Below are 17,293 nucleotides of genomic sequence, written 5' to 3'. Positions count from 1 at the left end.
ATCTATCTATCTGTCTGTCTGTCTGTCTGTCTGTCTGTCTGTCTGTCTTTCATATAGTCCCTTTCATATCTATCTATCTATCTATCTATCTATCTATCTATCTATCTATCTATCTATCTATCTATCTGTCTGTCTGTCTGTCTGTCTGTCTGTCTGTCTGTCTTTCATATAGTCCCTTTCATATCTATCTATCTATCTATCTATCTATCTATCTATCTATCTATCTATCTATCTATCTATCTATCTCATGATCTTTATGGCTACTTTGTACAAAACTGTCAGGCAAAGAAATATGTCATAAATAGGAGAAATGCAAAGATTCTAGTGGAAACCCATAGAATATAGAGATGATGTGCCCCTTCCATATGGACTTTTGCACTGCAGTGACTGGGTGGAAACTTGGACTGAAGTTGTGAAGTAGCTCTGCCATCCACTGTGTCACTCATCATGCATTGTGTGAATTCTTAAATGGCTTAGTTACACATGCTGGAACCTATCACGGGGTACAAGATGGAAAGCATATGGTATATTTAATTTTACCAACACTTTGGAAGTTAAGGAGGAATGAGTTATTGAGACCATAGACCATCTGCACATGTCAACTGCAAAAACAGAACAATAAAATGCACAGCACAAGTGAAAACTGGTGATTCAACAATGGTTGTTTTAAAAATCGATTTCAATCCATGTGGGGATGTAAACAAGAACAGCCAAGAAAGATGTGTATTCAGTCAGAGACACGCTCAAGGGCATCCATCTGCGTTTATGAACCACTGGAGAAAGATCATGTAAGCTTCCACTTATATTCTTTTTTGAGGGGCCTACCAACATGGCACCACTGCAAAGAGACCCATTCCTAAAGGGGAGTGGGGGGTGGTAAACACTCACTAATGTAACACTAAATTACATTGCTTTGCCTAAATTACAAATAAAGACATACAAAATATTTATCAAGTTATATGCAAAATCTTACATCACAACACTCCCATAGTCCAAAGACATGCAGGTTAAGTGGATTGGCAATTCTAAATTGGCCCTAGTGTGTGCTTGGTGTGTGTGTGTGTGTGCTTGGTGTGTGTGTGTGTGTGTCATGCGGTGGGTTGGCACCCTGCCCAGGATTGGTTCCTGCCTTGTGCCCTGTGTTGGCTGGGATTGGCTCCAGCAGACCCCCGTGACTCTGTGTTCAGATTCAGTGGGTTGGAAAATGGATGGATGGATGTTTTACTAATGTTTGCTGGTGGTCAGTATTGGCCCCCAATGTCATCCATTGAAGCCCATTGTACTGTAAACTTTGTGATCTCCATCCCCATGAAAACATGAGATTAAAAACTTTACTTGGCCATCACTACAAATAATATGATAAGTAACATATCAACAATGATAAATGTTGAGCGAAGTATTTGATTAAAAATAGATGAGTGAATGAAAGGTTTCATTAAATAAATGCTGAGATTTTTCGTGTCACCACTACATAAAGACATACTGTATGTGAGTGGACCAGGCCAAAATGTCCTTTTGCTGTCAATGATAAAATACTGTAAGTGTTATGTGTGCTTATCAGCTTGAGCAGTTGCTTCTGAGTCGACTATCAGGCCCTTTTTTTTTTACTATTAGAGATGTGATAAGTGATAACAATACTCATGCGCATTAACATGAAGTGTTTTCCCTCAATTTGCACATGCTGAATTGCTATTCATTGAAGGCACAATTATGAACGGGTGTCATTTTGTCAATGACAGTAATTAATGCTTTGCTTTTAACATCATACCATTCAATTCATACCTTTTCAATTGTAATTAATAAGAATCTAAGAACAGCAAAAAGTGTAACTGTTGTATATGCAGTTGTGTGAAAAAGTAAGTACACCCCATTGAAATTGCTGACTTTTTGAACAGGCAAAATTAGATCTTCAAGCAAGCGGTGCCTACAGATAAAGGTGGTATGCCTGTACGCTTTAAATGTATTCACTTATCTGTCTTCAACAGGGAGCGTGGCCAATAAACCATAAACTTATAAATTAAAGTTAGCTCCCTGAAGTAAATTAACCAGCAAAACTGTTTACACATTTACCCACAATTTGTGTCTTCCATACCCTCGCCAATGAAGGCAAAGAATGCACTGTCGCCATCCTGTCAATGCACTGCATCAGGGAGATTTCCTACAAGAGACTAACTATGGAGAACATTTATAGTATACCAAGAATAAATATGAAGGGTGTAATGAGTCAAGTCATAGATGGTGGGGAAGAATGGAGGATGATCATTGTGGAGTTTTAACACACATTTTAATCTAAACCCATTTGAAAGATGCATGTCCTTTGAATTAAATAAGCCTTTAACAATGAATTCAAGGCACAGAGTTGATGTCCTTTTGCCATATTGATTATTTATTTTTCCACATCTGCCTCTCCTACTATATGTTACAAGAGTTTTACTATTATTGTTGTTGTTGTTAGTGATGAATTATTATCTATGTTGCAGCCTATATTTTTTTGCCACCCTCCCCAGTGTTTATGGTGAGTTGATGCCCATGAGTACTGAACACCTCTCAGATGTGCCTGCTTGAATATGGAGGGCTTTATAAACTACCTGCTAAAGCTGCCACAGAGAGTGGAAAACAAGGGCTTGCAATTTCTTGATTGGAGAACTTTAAAACAATATCAGAAAGACATCCATCGGCTCTGTAACCACTAACTCCTGCAAAGAGTTTTGGGAGCCTGGAGGCTGAACCTCTGTACCCTGTCTTAACCTGAAACATGCTCCTCCAGTGGCCATGATTTGCTGCCATTTCTGATCTTGCACCTGGGGAACACAGACAAACTGCTGGCAGTCCAGTAGCACGGGCGCCTCGGTCTTAGTATTTGCCAGCTGGCACACAGTGTTTGTAAATGATTTTTAAAATGTCGCCCTAAATTTATGTTTTTATGTTTATCCTGTTTTATGATTCATTTGAACATAATGGGTGTAAAATATAGAAGCTGGAAAAATGTCTCAAGGTGAATCTGGCTTCATGGGAAAAACAAAGAAATAAGAAAAAGCAGCTATTGATAAAAGGCCCACAAATTCCCCTGCCTCTTCTCACATTTGAGACTGGCATCATGGTTCAGCATTTCTAACATGGACCCAGAATTGCAAGCATCACCCTCTTCCTGCCTCCATGCTGGGTGAGGATTCCGATCCAGAGCCACATGGCGCTCACCTCCATTTTACCTCAGTGACCGAGAAGCTGCCCCTTTGGTGCCACTCTTGATACTGCCGAGTGACTTTCACCTCTCTGTCATGCTAGGTTATTGCTTTTCCACTGTTTTGTAATGTCTACATTTCTTGAAGTAATGAAAGATTCATCTGTTTTGGCCCCCAGGCTGAGCAGTGGCACACTTATTTTACACACGGAGAGCAATTAATGTCCACTAAAACTAGGTTACTATGCAGCTCTCCCGGCAGGCAAGAGCTGTGCTGATCCTGCACACTGACACATCTTAAATTTGCTTCACTGTAATGCCACTTTCTGGTACCAGCTGACAAGGGGGCACGTCAGGGCTGGAATGTTAGAGGAGAGAGGCTCCTTTATGTGGGGGGGAGTTATGTACCCGTCTCACTGAAATACCTTACATGTGTTCAAATCGAGGTGTTGAGAGGACTTTCAAAGGTTTCGTTTGTGCTGAATGGAGGCGCTTCATGCACATTTTGGAGTAACCAGTGCTTACATCTACTGAGGTGATTTGTCATGTTAGCAATACGGTAAAAAGGGTCAGTAGGGAAGTAAAATATTTAAGGGTGAAGTGGAAAAGCAGACCTCAACCCCGTGAAGCACTATGGTGTACTCTCTCCTCTACTGTTATTATTTGTTTTTTGGTTGACACTGTTATCCAAGGTGACTTAAAACATTTTAGTGATACAATTGATTATATGTCTTCTGTTTTTTTTTGTTTGGAGCTCAGGCAGGCAAAGCTTCTTACGGTCACACAGTGTCAATTTCAGGATTTGAACCCACAACCTTTGGTTTGAATTCCAGAGCCTTAACAACGGCTCCATTCTGCCTGTCCCTACTATAAAATTCACTTCAAGTGTCCAGTGTCATCCTGCCAAAAAATAATTTCTGCTAAAGTATGGCAAGCACATAACATCCTACACACATGTGCCACCAAAGAAATGACATGACTCTGTGTTTTGTTGTGTTTCAGGTGACACCTTTGGCTGGCCCCCCAGAAGGAGGGACACGGGTTACCATCCATGGAGTCAACTTGGGCCTTGACTTCTCAGAAATTGTCAACCACGTCCAAGTAGCTGGCGTCCCCTGCACTCCAATGCGGGAGGGCTATATTGTGGCTGAACAGTAAGTGGCTGTTGTTTTGCTTATTTTTATTTATCACACAGTGCTGATCACAGGAAGCATCAGGCACGAGCTAGGAACCAAGCCAGACGCAATATTACATATAGATTTGCAAAATTTCATAACTGTCTATGATACAAAAATGGCATAGTGGCACACCAGAACTACAGTGTTTATCTTGCAGCCCAAAGACAAGAGTTGGAGTTGTTCCTGGAATTCTGTATGGCATTTGTAAGGGCTTCTTTCTGGTGTTCCAGTGTCATTGGGTTATTTAACAGCATTTATGTCACCAATTGCTCTTACCATAATAGTTTAGAGTTACCAAACATGTCCATATTTCATGATGTAGGAGGGAAACAACAAAGCCAAGTGAGAGATGACAAATGACAATGCAATCCCTATGCAGATCTGGACCCAGGACTCTACATTTGTGAGACAGAAGAACTAAGCACTGTACTACCAACTAATGCAATTTAATGTACAATGATATAACGTAGTGTGGTGCAGCCTCATGAGACCCCATTGTTAAAATGTGTGGAGTTTGCATGTGTCCATTCTGAGTTTACTCTGAGAGCTCCATTTGACTCCTATGCCTCAAAGAGACGTTAGATACAGCACATTGCCGCACCCACCACATGACAAACCAACTCAGGATCCCAGATTAGGACCCGAGTGCAGCCATGCGACGGGTGACACCTCAGCACCACACTAGTTCAGATGGAGTGGAACAGTGTGAGATATTTTATGGTGGTTGGAGTGCCAATTCTGCCAGCAACCCCCAGGTTTTTCCCTGCTGGTTGGCGGGCCTTCATGCAGAGTAACGTCATACCCAGGACAGAGCAATTACAGTTTAAGGGTCTTTCTCAAGGGCCCAACAGTGTAGAGTCACTTTTGGCATTTACAGGATTCGAACCGGCAACCTTCTGATTGCCAATGCAAATCCCTAGCCTCAGAGCCACCACTCCGTCCATACCTCAAAGAGTTGATGTATTAATTTTGCAATGGACAATTAACCCAATATGATTGAATGAGAGTGTGTTCTTGGGTGTCCTCTACAATACGCAGGCATTTCTTCCTCCTTTGGTTCCTGCTTTGTGTGTCATGCTGCAGTACTATAAATGGCTTTCAGCTGTAGCCTCACAGCACATTTCTCTTGGTTTTTTCCTTGATCTTGAAGATTTTGCCCAAGTTTGTAAGACTTCTCTGTGTATTCTGACTTCCTTCAATATCTCAAGTATGTGTGATTATGGATGTGTATGTAGGTGTCCCCTATGATGAACTTCTGTCTTATCCACAGCTGGCTCCCTCCTTGGCCCTACTCTGTGCTCGAAGAGAAACACATGGCTAATGTAATATGTATTTGAAGAGGCATGGTAGCATATCCTATTGACATTACTCTCCCACAACTCTAGGGGACTGGGTTTGAATCCTGAGCTGGTCACCATCTCTGTGGGCCCTGCACATTCCGTCCTTGCCCGAGTCGATGATGATTTTTATCCTTTGACTCGCAGTTTTTATTCCTCACCCCTAAGACATTTCAGTTAATTTGACTGGCATCTCTGATTGCCCCTGTATGATTTGAGTGTGGGTGTATAAATGCACTCTGCAACAGACTTGTGGCCCCACCAGGGTTGGCTCCCATTATGCATCTACCACTACCAAGATCAGCACTGACTCCTTTGACTTAGAATTGATCTAAGTGGTTTCAGAAGATGAAGGATGGATAGAAGGATTATCATTTGAACATGAAGTATCTGCCTGAGAACAGATGACCGCCTGCTCATTTTCACTCCTGTCAGAGGCAAAAAATAAGATACCTAAATAAAAAAAAGCTTTCCAATAGGTGATAATGGAAAAGTACAAAAAAAACAGATTTTAAAATGGTTTAGTACCAGCATTTTAGGATTTTCAGCACCAGAAGTAAATGTCAGCTTTCACTTAAATTAACTCCCCACCCCATCCCTCGGCACTTGCTATTGCAGTTGTGGAAAAAATGTCCATTTCATGACTTCACGAAATTAAAGTACTGTACATGCTTCAGCGCGATCAGAACTTCATGGGGTGGACCCCTACTTTATTGCTTTGACACAATTGGAACTTAATGGGGACCCCCACCATTGTTTCAACCTGATTTAGAATTCACAGGGGACATCTGCCTGCCGGGCAGCACAGTGCCGCAGTGGTAGCGCTGCTGCCTCGCAGTAAGGAGGCCTGAGTTCGCTTCCCGGGTCCTCCCAGTGTGGAGTTTGCATGTTCTCCCCGTGTCTGTGTGGGTTTCCTCCGGGTGCTCCGGTTTCCTCCCACAGTCCAAAGACATGCAGGTCATGGCATTGGCGGTTCTAAATTGTCCCTAGTGTGTGCTTGGTGTGTGTGTGCCCTGCGGTGGGGTGGTGCCCTGCCCGGGGTTTGTTCCTGCCTTGCGCCCTGTGTTGGCTGGGATTGGCTCCAGCAGACCCCTGTGTTAGGATATAGCAGGTTGGGCAATGACTGACTGACAGCTGCCTGCCTTATTCCTTCAACAAGATCAGAACTTTACAGAGACCCCTCCCTTACTGCTTCAACATGATTGGAACTTCACGGGGAACTCAGATTGAATCAGTGTGATCAGGACTTCACTTGAAATACCTCCCCATTCTTATTTCTTCAGGGAGTTATGTAGTTAAGATAGAGTTATCCTTCAGAACTGTTTTGGTCCCTGTACTGAGGTCTGACAGCTAGTAGGTATACCAAAGTCAAAATTTTGGACCGATCCAACACTACTAGATAGTCAAAATGACCGTGCGTCTGACAGACTGGTGATGTGCCCTACTAGCTGACTAGTAGTACTCCCCATCAGGCTCGACAGGTTTAATGATGCCATCTTGGGTCAAGGTTAATTTTTATCCTTAATGAGTGTGATACAACTATTTTACATACAATATGTATTGCGCTACAGAATTCACGATACAATTCTCAGTGTTGTCATTTACATGTTGTCGTTTAGGTATTTTGACTTGAAATGTGCCAGTGCATACTGACTTATTTATAGTCAAAGCCGATCGATGGGTTTGTATTGAGGGTAAGGTATAGCAGCTTATGCCAGTGATCAGGGGTCCAGAGATAAGTGGTCAGAAGCTTCAGCAACATCCTAAATCAGCTTTGTGCTGCTGTAGGGTTCAGACATAGTATACAGGGTGCCAGCTCACAGCATACCCTAAATTTGCTGTTAAAAGTATTCATACCCTTCATTAGTTGAAATACACCCGACTTACTAACTCAGTCTGCATGGTTTCTGTTGCCTCACCCTCTCATTTTAACTAAAGTCCATCAATCATCAGTCTTTGTCCACGTCTACGCCCAAACCCTAAGTCTACAATTTTTGGTTCCAAAACACCCCACTCCTTTTTGTCTTACAGCTGTCATTCCCAGATCCAAACTGGCACTTGCGTTGCATTTTCTGAGTATGTCTCTCTGTCTGTTTTTTTCCTGTGTGTGTGTGTTTGTGTGTGTGTGTAGGGGGGTGCCTGTTATGGTTGGTGCCAGCCTATCCCAACACATGCATCTGTCTCTTCTCTGACACACTTCTTTTTTTTTTTTTTCCATGTGTGGCATATGTGATCATTTATAGCTATGTACCACATATATGGTGACAAATTTACACCACCAAAGGAAAAAGAAGGAAGTGTAAGCTGTGCAGCTGGCATGATAACCCTCTCGGCGCTGACAGCCTTTTCACTCCTTGCCTGTTCCTTCTTTTATATGCAACGTAGCTCCTCTTAAATTTGAGATGCTAGCTGCTAATTGTGCCATTAATTTGTGTTTTTCCTTGGCACTTGGAGCTCACCTTTGAACATGAAGAAACTGGCATCTTACTTTAAACAGGTTTAACAAGTAAATAGAGGTTTCTCTTTCTTTAAAGGAACTAATAAAATATGAAGCAGAAGCTGTCCGCTAAAGGTGCCCACTGTCTGCTGATCGGCTGACATTTGGAAGATGCTAGAAAGTCTGTGGTAGGCGTATGGTACTGCAAATGCACACATAATCACAGGTAGCAGCATATCACTGTGCCAACCTGTCTTTTGTCCCAGTTACTTCTTAGATGAGTCCAGTATGACAGTGCCCCCTGCAGTTATTCTCTAGCGCATGGATTCATTTACCAACATGAGGCGATTAAATTGTAATCCCTAATTTAAAAACAACAATCCTGTGAATATATGAAAATCCATCCGTCCATCCATTATCCAACCCGCTATATCCTAACTACAGGGTCATGGGGGTCTGCTGGAGCCAATCCCAGCCAACACAGGGCACAAGGCAGGAAACAAACCCCGGGCAGGGCGCCAGCCCACTGCAGGGCTATATGAAAATATAACAGAAAAAAAGTGAAGCACTAATGGAAACCAGTGACGGTTAACTAAAATTGATGTGGTGACTATGCCCATCTTGATTAGACTACTTGCCATCATCTTCCTCCACCTCTTCAATATCTGCTTGCTGGTCACAGGTATTAAAAATAAAACAAGTTGTTCAAAAAGTAGTAATGGTCTACAATGAGCAACAGACAAGTGTACAGACGGAGGGCTGTGGAAAGAGCTTTTGCAGGCTGCTGGGAATCCAATTCACACTTGCAGAGAGCTTATCGCCATATGTTGAGCATCATATGCAATTACAACTTTTAGCAAGAGAGGTGCTAAAAAAAAATTGGTCTTCCATTCATATTAATGACTTTTGCCCCAGAGTGGCATAGTTTCAGCTGGTCACTGAATGCTGGCTTTCTTCTCTTTAGACAGGGACTGTCACTGCATTACTGTCTTCTGTGCCAACCTTCACTGCCCATTTGTCTCAATTGTTTCGTAAATGGCTTTTTTCCGATAACGGCATTGCCACTCAGTTTCTGTGCTTGCTGGCAAACCATCTACAGCACCATCCTGAGTCAGCGTTGTGTACAATTTCTAGTTTGTAACTTCCATAACTTTACTTTCAGGACGGGTTTCGTTTATTCAGGCTAGTGCTATATGCTCAGCACCTGCCTCAGTACTCTCCCACTCCTATTCACAGCAAGATGGCTAGAACTCTTTCTTGATACTCCAAAGCCAGCCATCTTCACCATTCATTTTTGTATGCACGTTAGCATATTGTCATCATCACCATTCTCTATACCCATACCCTTAGATACTACAGTTTTTCTAGAACTCTACCACTCTTTGTTGCTTTTCATATTCCAATTTGCGCTGTGCCTGCATTAATATTCTCAGTCCTTAATTCATGCAGGTGGGTACTGCATCTACAACACCATCCTCAGTGCCCAGTATCTGCTACTGCAGTTCATAACAATGAGGCCTTTGCTGTTTTAATTCAGTGCCCAATTTTTACACTTACATTTACATTTATTTATTTGGCCAACACCTTTATCCAAAGTGACTTGCAACTTTTGAGATACAATTGGTTACATTTCTTTTTTCAATTGGAGCACAGGCAGTTGAAGTTGCACACATAGTGAGACAGGAGCTGACACTCGCATCATAAAGTAGAAAAATGAAAGAGAAAGATAAAAAAAATAGCTTAAAGGGGGCATTTATTGAAAACATCTCCAGGCTAAACCAGGGGTGTCAAACTCGGTCTGATTCATCAGTGTTCGAAACATTTTACATTCAGTCTTCATTGTGTGCTTCGTATATAGATTGTATCTACTATATGATAAAACACTAAGGGCTGTGTGTCCAGTCCCTCTGAGTAATCTGATTGGTCAGTTCAGTTTTATTGTGATTGGTCAGTTTGGCTTTGGTGATGCAATGAAAGAGGAAGAGCGAGTGTGTAAGACGCACAAGGAGGAGTAAAGGCATATGAGGTATGCTGAGAAATTCACCTTCAAAGACTGCAAGTATAACACTGGACAGGAGGTGAGAAAGGTGCCTCAAAAATAATGACAGAGTCGGAGAAGCAGGCTTCACATGGAACGCACCTGAGAGAGGGCGCACTGGTTAGGAGACATTCACACTCGCAAATACAGAGGAAAGGCGCTGAAGGAAGACATAGGACCAGAGATAGCAAATATTTTTACGTGTTCTATTACCTGTCGTTGACAGGTACTGTGGATAGTTTGTATATAACAGGGGTCCCCGTCTCCAGTCCTGGAGGGCCCCAGTGGCTACAGGTTTTCATTCTAACCCTATTCTTAATTAGTGACCTGTTTTTGCTGCTAATTAACTTCTTTTGAATTAATTTCCATTGACTTGCTTTTGAAGACTCAGACCCCTCAATTGCTTCTTTTTCCTTAATTAGTAACCAACAATCATGAGCATGCAAAATGAGCCAAAACATGACCAGCAAACTATGACCATCATACAATATCTCCAAATAAAAATAGGTGAAGGTCTCAGGAATGTTGATCTGCTCAGGTCCACAAAACATTTTAACAGAAAATCAAAGAATACGAGAAAATCAACCATTTCGGGAAATGTCTGCTATTGTACAATGAGAGCAGCAACAATGTATGGAATTCATTAACAACAGGAATCAATGCCTAATGGAGAAACTGGTTGGAGTGAAATTGGTTGGAGTTTGAGGCCCTGACTTAGCTGGTCTTTTGTTGGCTCACTCACCTCACATTTCATTTCTGTTTGGGTACAACTTAAGGAAAGAAATTAATCAATTCAGAGGAACGGTGAAGAAATTCAAGGGAACAAATCTTAAAAAACAAGTCAACTAAAATTAATTCAAAAGAAGTTAATTAGCAGCAAAAACTGTGCACTAATTAAAAAAGGGTTAGAATGAAAACCTGCAGCCACTGGTGCCCTCCAGGACTGGAGTTGGGGACCCCTGGTATAGTTTACATTTACACGTGCCGCTAAAATGTATCTTCAGTGTCCAGTTACAATTATCTGCACAGCACATTGCACCGTAGCTACTAACTTGCGTCTAACTAGTAAAAATGGTAAGGACCCAGCAAGAAAAAGTCAAAAAAGGAGACATGCCACTCTGCCATGAAGAACTTTAGTGCTTTAATGTTATGACAAAGATGTGACTTCAGCTACTCCGTTCACTGTTTAAAGCTGCACAAGTGTCAGGAATGATCACAGTTCTGCAGCTTACCAGGTTTTATTGTTTTGTGCATAGAAAACACGTTTCCATTTCCATTCGGGTGATCACTTTCTGTTTCTGACTCACTCTGGCCAACATCCCCAGTGCATTTGCACCTAGTTTTTCATTTTGATCAAGTGCCATCTGATTGTGATGAAATGTTAATGTAGGTATAAGTGGATATACTTTGCGTTTGCTTCCTGTGCCTCTCGCTTGCTCTCACTTGATGTCGTTTTTTCAATCAGAGCTGATTTTGATCCTGTGGCTGCTGGTAGCTTTCCTAACCCAATGCAATGTTCAAGATAAGATGAGCTGATAAAGATGCAAGAGAGTTTCAAGAGAGACACAAGGCCAGATACGTGACTGTGATGAGCAGAGAGATACCTATGTGTCTTGTTTGTGAAGAAATTGTGATGGGAGTTGTTTCTTGATATATTCCAGCCAGCTTTGGGTATCGAAAGTGTTATTTTTGGACATTAATATAATAATAATTAATTAATATACTGTAACATACAGTTTAACACCCCTGGGCAAAACAAACACCTGATAATACTTTTAAAAAGATTAAACAAAAAACAGTCTAATAGTGTAATGTCAGACAGTTCCTCAATACTACCACTCATTTCATGTGTTTGACTTTTCAAATATTTCTTAATTAAGGTGCACAGATGCATCCTGCCCCAAAAAATTCAATCCAGCAAATGTGAAATTTCTGTAGCACATCTTCGATGCACCGTACTCTTTTAATATGCACTGTTAGAACTGCGAATTTTTAAAGTTCAAACGTGGATAATGCTTCTGTGCGAGTTCTTTTTAAACTGTGTCACAGCTGATTCATTCAGCTGAGGCTGCTCATTGAACTTTCCAGCCAGCAGATTCTAAGTCTAAAGTCCTTGTATGTCTTATCCAGTAATCTCTTCCGCCAGTTCCCTCTTTGAATTTTCTCTTGGATCTTTCAAAAGCACAAGTAACTGGATTTGTGATTGGTCAAGGTACTTTAAAAATTGTTAGCTTATTGTCTGTTGCACATAAAACATGCCAGCAGTTTTATCAGAACAGACTTCTGTATCCATCTTATATATAAACGTCTACGCATGGAAGTGTGTGTGTCTGTCCAGCCCGGAAGTGCAAGGTGGAGTCGGGGTAAGGGCTCCGCCATCAAGGACACAGAAACTCCCTTAGCCGCTAATAACACAAGCGATGCGAGCAAATCGGCACAACGAATCCTCCGAGAATTGAGAAACTCGCTTAGCCACTGAGAGACAACGGAGGCGAGCACGTCAGCAAAACGAATCCTCCTAGGAGAGAGATGCCCAGAGTAGCTCCTTTCAATTACCTGACATCTCTGCATTTCAGTTTTTTCTGACGATTTCAATAGTTTCTAGGACCCCGGGCTTTTAACAACACGAGCTTAATGTGGAAGAATAATTTTAGGGTAACATAGCATTCATCTTAAAGAAAATAGCATAAAGGGTTAATAAATGTCGGAAATGAGATAAAGATCAAAATGTACACTGAAATATAAGATTTGGTTTAGGAAAAATATTGAGATGGTCAAGTAAATAAAGAATGGACCAGAAGAATCTGATGTAATATACAAAATGTCCTGAAGGATGACTAAGAAATCAGAAGATGTACTATAAGCAACAAGAATGGACAATTGTTATATGCACAGAAATTTCAAAGGTGGTGGCTCATCTCAAAAGGTGTAAGAAGAACCAGAATCCTCTTTAATAAAATCCCTGTGTGCGTCCAGGTGTCCGTGTGTGTGTGTCTTCTGGTGAAGTGCGCATGCGCAGGGCACGGTGCGATGCGCGAAATTACTGTCAGAGAAAGTTACAGGCGTTTTGCGGAACTACAAACCAGTATTACTGTGAGAGGAAATTAAAGGTACACAATACAGTGAGTCATATTATAGCCACTTACAAGCCAGTATTACTGTCAGAGGAGATTAAAGGCATATTACCGACGCGCACGCCTGTATTACCGCCAGAGAAAATTAAAGGTATATTACGGACGTTCAAGCCAGCGGACGTACAAGACAGTATTACTGTCACAGAAAATTAAAGACACACAATACACGGCGGCAGCCCACAAAGAACGGTCAGCTCAGCAAGTAAACATCAACAAAAGAAAGGCTGAAAGAAAGAAAAATACGACCAACAAAAAGAATGAGGTCAAAGTGCCTTGCCATTTAATATAGACTGTTCCTACTAATGTTTATGCACTACTGTTCTAGCGCGTTATTGTAACAGGCTAAATGACTAGTATAATATAATAGACTTTTATTTTATATAAATCATTTGGGTGTAAAGCAACGAACCAACCAGAGTAAACGTATGTATTGATTGACACTGTATATAAATATAATAGTTTATAAAATGAACTTCTATTCTTAGTTTCTGTGATCGTTCTGACCATGCTGTAACAGACTGCTTTTGATGAATGCTCCCTTCAAGGCATTTTTCCCGTGGAGTCATTAAAAGATACCATGAACAGCTTTTCTCCTGCCTGATTACTGATTTGTCCTGTTAGAGGATGTTTCTTTCTTTAATAAGATGTTAAATTTTGACCACATTACACAGCTAGTTATCACATAAAAAACATTATCCCCCTTTCGCCTTCAGTATAACACTGTGACTATGACAGTTTATTTCATAATTTCAGATCCTGCATCCAGTTCCATTCACTCCAAGCAAAAGATGAGACTTTCCTTCATCCATTTTGTTAAATGCAGCATATGCACACCAATTAATATAAATGTGAGAACCGTTTATACACGATGCTTTGTCAAAGTCTATTCACTAAACATTCCTGCTTAATGAGTAGCAGGTCATATTTTGACAAATGGCTAGCCTTGGAGTCAGTCCCACGCCAAAGACTAATTCTGAAACTAGAATCTGTAGGCATCAGAGGTAACCTACAAAACTGGACCTCGAGTTTGTTAACCAGTAGGAGACAAAGAGCACAGATAAGAGAGGAGAATGGGGTCATCAGTGGAGTCCCTCAGGGGTCTGTTACTTTTGCTGGTTTAAATTAGTGACAATGATTTCAGTATTGTTAATAAACTTGCAAAATTTGCCGATGATACTAAAACTGGAGGGATGGCAGACACTAAAAAAGCAGCAAAAACAATCTAAAAAGACCTGGACATGCCTTCAAACTAGGCAAACACTTAGAACATGCAGTTTAATGTAGAAAAGTGCAAAGTGTTAAGACATAAGCAAAAGGAACATCAGTTATAAATACAAGATGGAAGACACCATCCTACAGGAAGCAACCTATGAAAAGGATTTATGTTGATACAGAATTTTCATCATCTAAGTGATTCAAAAGTCAAATAAATTATTAGGTTGCATTGTAAAAAGTATTGAGTATAAATCGAGGGAGGCTCAGGCTATTGCACTGGTGAGACCACATCTGGAGTATATGTGTGCATTTCTGGTCACTGCTCTTCAAAAATGACATAGCAGCACTTGAAAATTGCAGAGGAAAGCAACCAGGACTTAAGGACATGTCGTACTGTGACAGACTCGGAGAATTAAGCCTGTTTAGACTCGGGCAGAGGAGACTGTGTGGAGACCTAATGCAGGTCTTTGAAATCCTGAAAGGCACTGATAAAGAAGATCCAGCAGAATTCATTAAACTTAACGGTGAATCACGTACTTGAGGACACCAGTGGAAAGGAAGGAGTTCTTTATGCAAGGAGTTGTGTGTGTATCTGGAACAAACTACCAGGGCATGGAGTTGAAGCAGAAACCTTGACAACCTTTCATGGTTAATCTGGATGAGACAGTGTGACAGTTTAGCTATTTGCAAAACAAATGAGCTTGATGGACTGAATGTTCTCCTCCGGTTTGTCGGATTTCTTGTGCTCTTTTTTGTTCAATGAATAAAGACTGAAAGAAGACATAAAGTCTATACCTGTAAGGACTACTGTACATACATTGCCCAAGTTGGTGCCCCCTTTATTCTCTGTAAGAGCAGTGGGAAGAGAGTAGGAAGTGGCTGAAGAAAAACAGGCTGTAACACTTTACCCACACATGCTTGGCAGCTTATGCCATTGCCCTGGGCTTTGCTGGCTGGTTCTATGTTGTGCTTTCCGTCTTTTTAAATAATAATAAGGCCTTGGTGTTTGACTTTGGCTGTGGAATCTGGAATGTCTGACTTTGTTTTGCATTGCCCTAAAGTCCCTGGTGGCAACAGACAATGAAACATCAGAGCATCATAGCTGATTGAACCTTCATTGTAAGTTTCATGGGTGGCACTTGCTGCCTCCTCCGTCTCTGTTAACAGCGATACAGTCAGGCTCTTCTTATGTTCAAGCCTCTTGATTGTTGGCAGCAGCATACCTATCACTAGGAAAGAGGGGTTTGGCAACGGAGGAAAAGGTTAAGGCCATGACATTGGTGTCTGCTCCATGTCATTATCTTTACCTCTTTACTGGTTGGATGGGACCCTATAGTGGACATACTGGGGGTACCTTCCTAATTGAAATGCATTGCATGGCATGAGCTGTAGGGGACAATTTGTTAGCGGAGCACTTCTCTGACAGCAGTTTAATCCAAGCGGGCCTCTACCGGAGTGAATTCATTTATTGTGCTGTAGCTGCTGCTACTAAAAAAAAAAAAACCTCAGCAGAAAATTAGAAATCTGGCGGGCAGGAGCAGACGTCTTGCTAAGTGGCACTTACTTAATTTTGTCCACTACCCATTTACAATGCCTTGAAGAAGTATTTGCACTTTTTCATGATTTCCCTCTGTTACTGCAATTTTTTTTTTAACACTGAATGTTTTCAAGTCTAATATTAAAGAGAAGTCGAGTGAACAAATAGCATGTTGTTTTTTATTTAACTTGTTTCATTTGTCTGTTGAACAAAGTTATCTAACACCACCTGGCATTGTGTGAAAAAGTAACTGCCCCAGCTTAAATCAGCTTAATTAAAGGCATCAGTAGAGTCACCTGAATGAACACAGCTGCTTAAACCTCACTTTTTACCATCGAAGATAGGTTGCCAGCATAAAGATTCAGCATGTATGTCCAATAATTTCATCATCAAATTAAATTCCTGAAAAGAGAAGAAAAAACAAGTCTTTGATATCAGTCTAGAAAAGACTGCACGGCCATTTCTAAGAATCTAGGACTCCAGGACAGTGGTTCTTAAAGTTTTTTTTCCCATGAGCCAGTTTTACCTGTTGTTTTCTTCATGACCCAAAACCATGCCTTCCCCTCCGGATGTCACTCATCCCCCTTGGAGAACCCCCATTAACCATCATCCTTGTTCCCTTGAAGAATAGCCAGGGGGGTTTTACTTCATGGAAGCAAGTAGTGACCCATCGTTAGCCTTTCTGCAAACAGTTTGCGACCCATTCTCATTCACTTCGATTGTAATTCACGACTCGCCGTCACCCAATTACAGATGTCGCTAGGGCATTACAAGAGGCATCATTTCCAAATGGAATGTACAGTGAATGTTATAAGGAGCAACTCCAAAGACACCATCACAGAAGTCAAAAAGCATCCAAAAAAATCCAGAGAACTGCAGGCTACTGTTGCATTAGTAAAGGTCAGTGTTCCTGAGTTCACAATCATAAAGATGCTGGGTGAAGCTGGGCATCATTGAAGAGTGGCAAAAGAGAATGTTTATCTCTCACTTGCCAAGAAGCATGATACCCAAGCGTTTTGGGAGAATAGGGTTTATGAACAGATACCAACAAAGTGGAACTTTAGAACAACATGGTTCCCATTAGGTCCAGCGTTCCACCATAAGAACATCATAACAGCAGTCAAACAAGGTGGTGGCAGTGTGATGGTGGGATGATGCTTTGCTGCTTCAGGCTGTGAATAAGGAATCATGAATTCTTCACTGTATGGGAAAATTATAAAGCAGTGAAGGTGAAGC

At 41.3% G+C, this 17,293-nt stretch overlaps 1 protein-coding gene across 1 annotated transcript in view; it reads left to right on the top strand.

Annotated features, from left to right (window-relative positions):
• plxna2 (plexin A2) overlaps positions 1–17,293 on the top strand; it is a 378,156-nt gene that overhangs the window by 284,280 nt on the left and 76,583 nt on the right. Inside the window, 1 exon segment of the mRNA XM_051924812.1 lies at positions 4,184–4,335. Within this exon segment, the coding sequence (XP_051780772.1) occupies positions 4,184–4,335 (152 nt within the window).

This window comes from Erpetoichthys calabaricus, chromosome 3, assembly GCF_900747795.2.
Source record: "Erpetoichthys calabaricus chromosome 3, fErpCal1.3, whole genome shotgun sequence".
Classification (NCBI taxonomy): Eukaryota; Metazoa; Chordata; class Cladistia; order Polypteriformes; family Polypteridae; genus Erpetoichthys; species Erpetoichthys calabaricus.
This window is presented reverse-complemented; position numbering and strand designations above follow the sequence as displayed.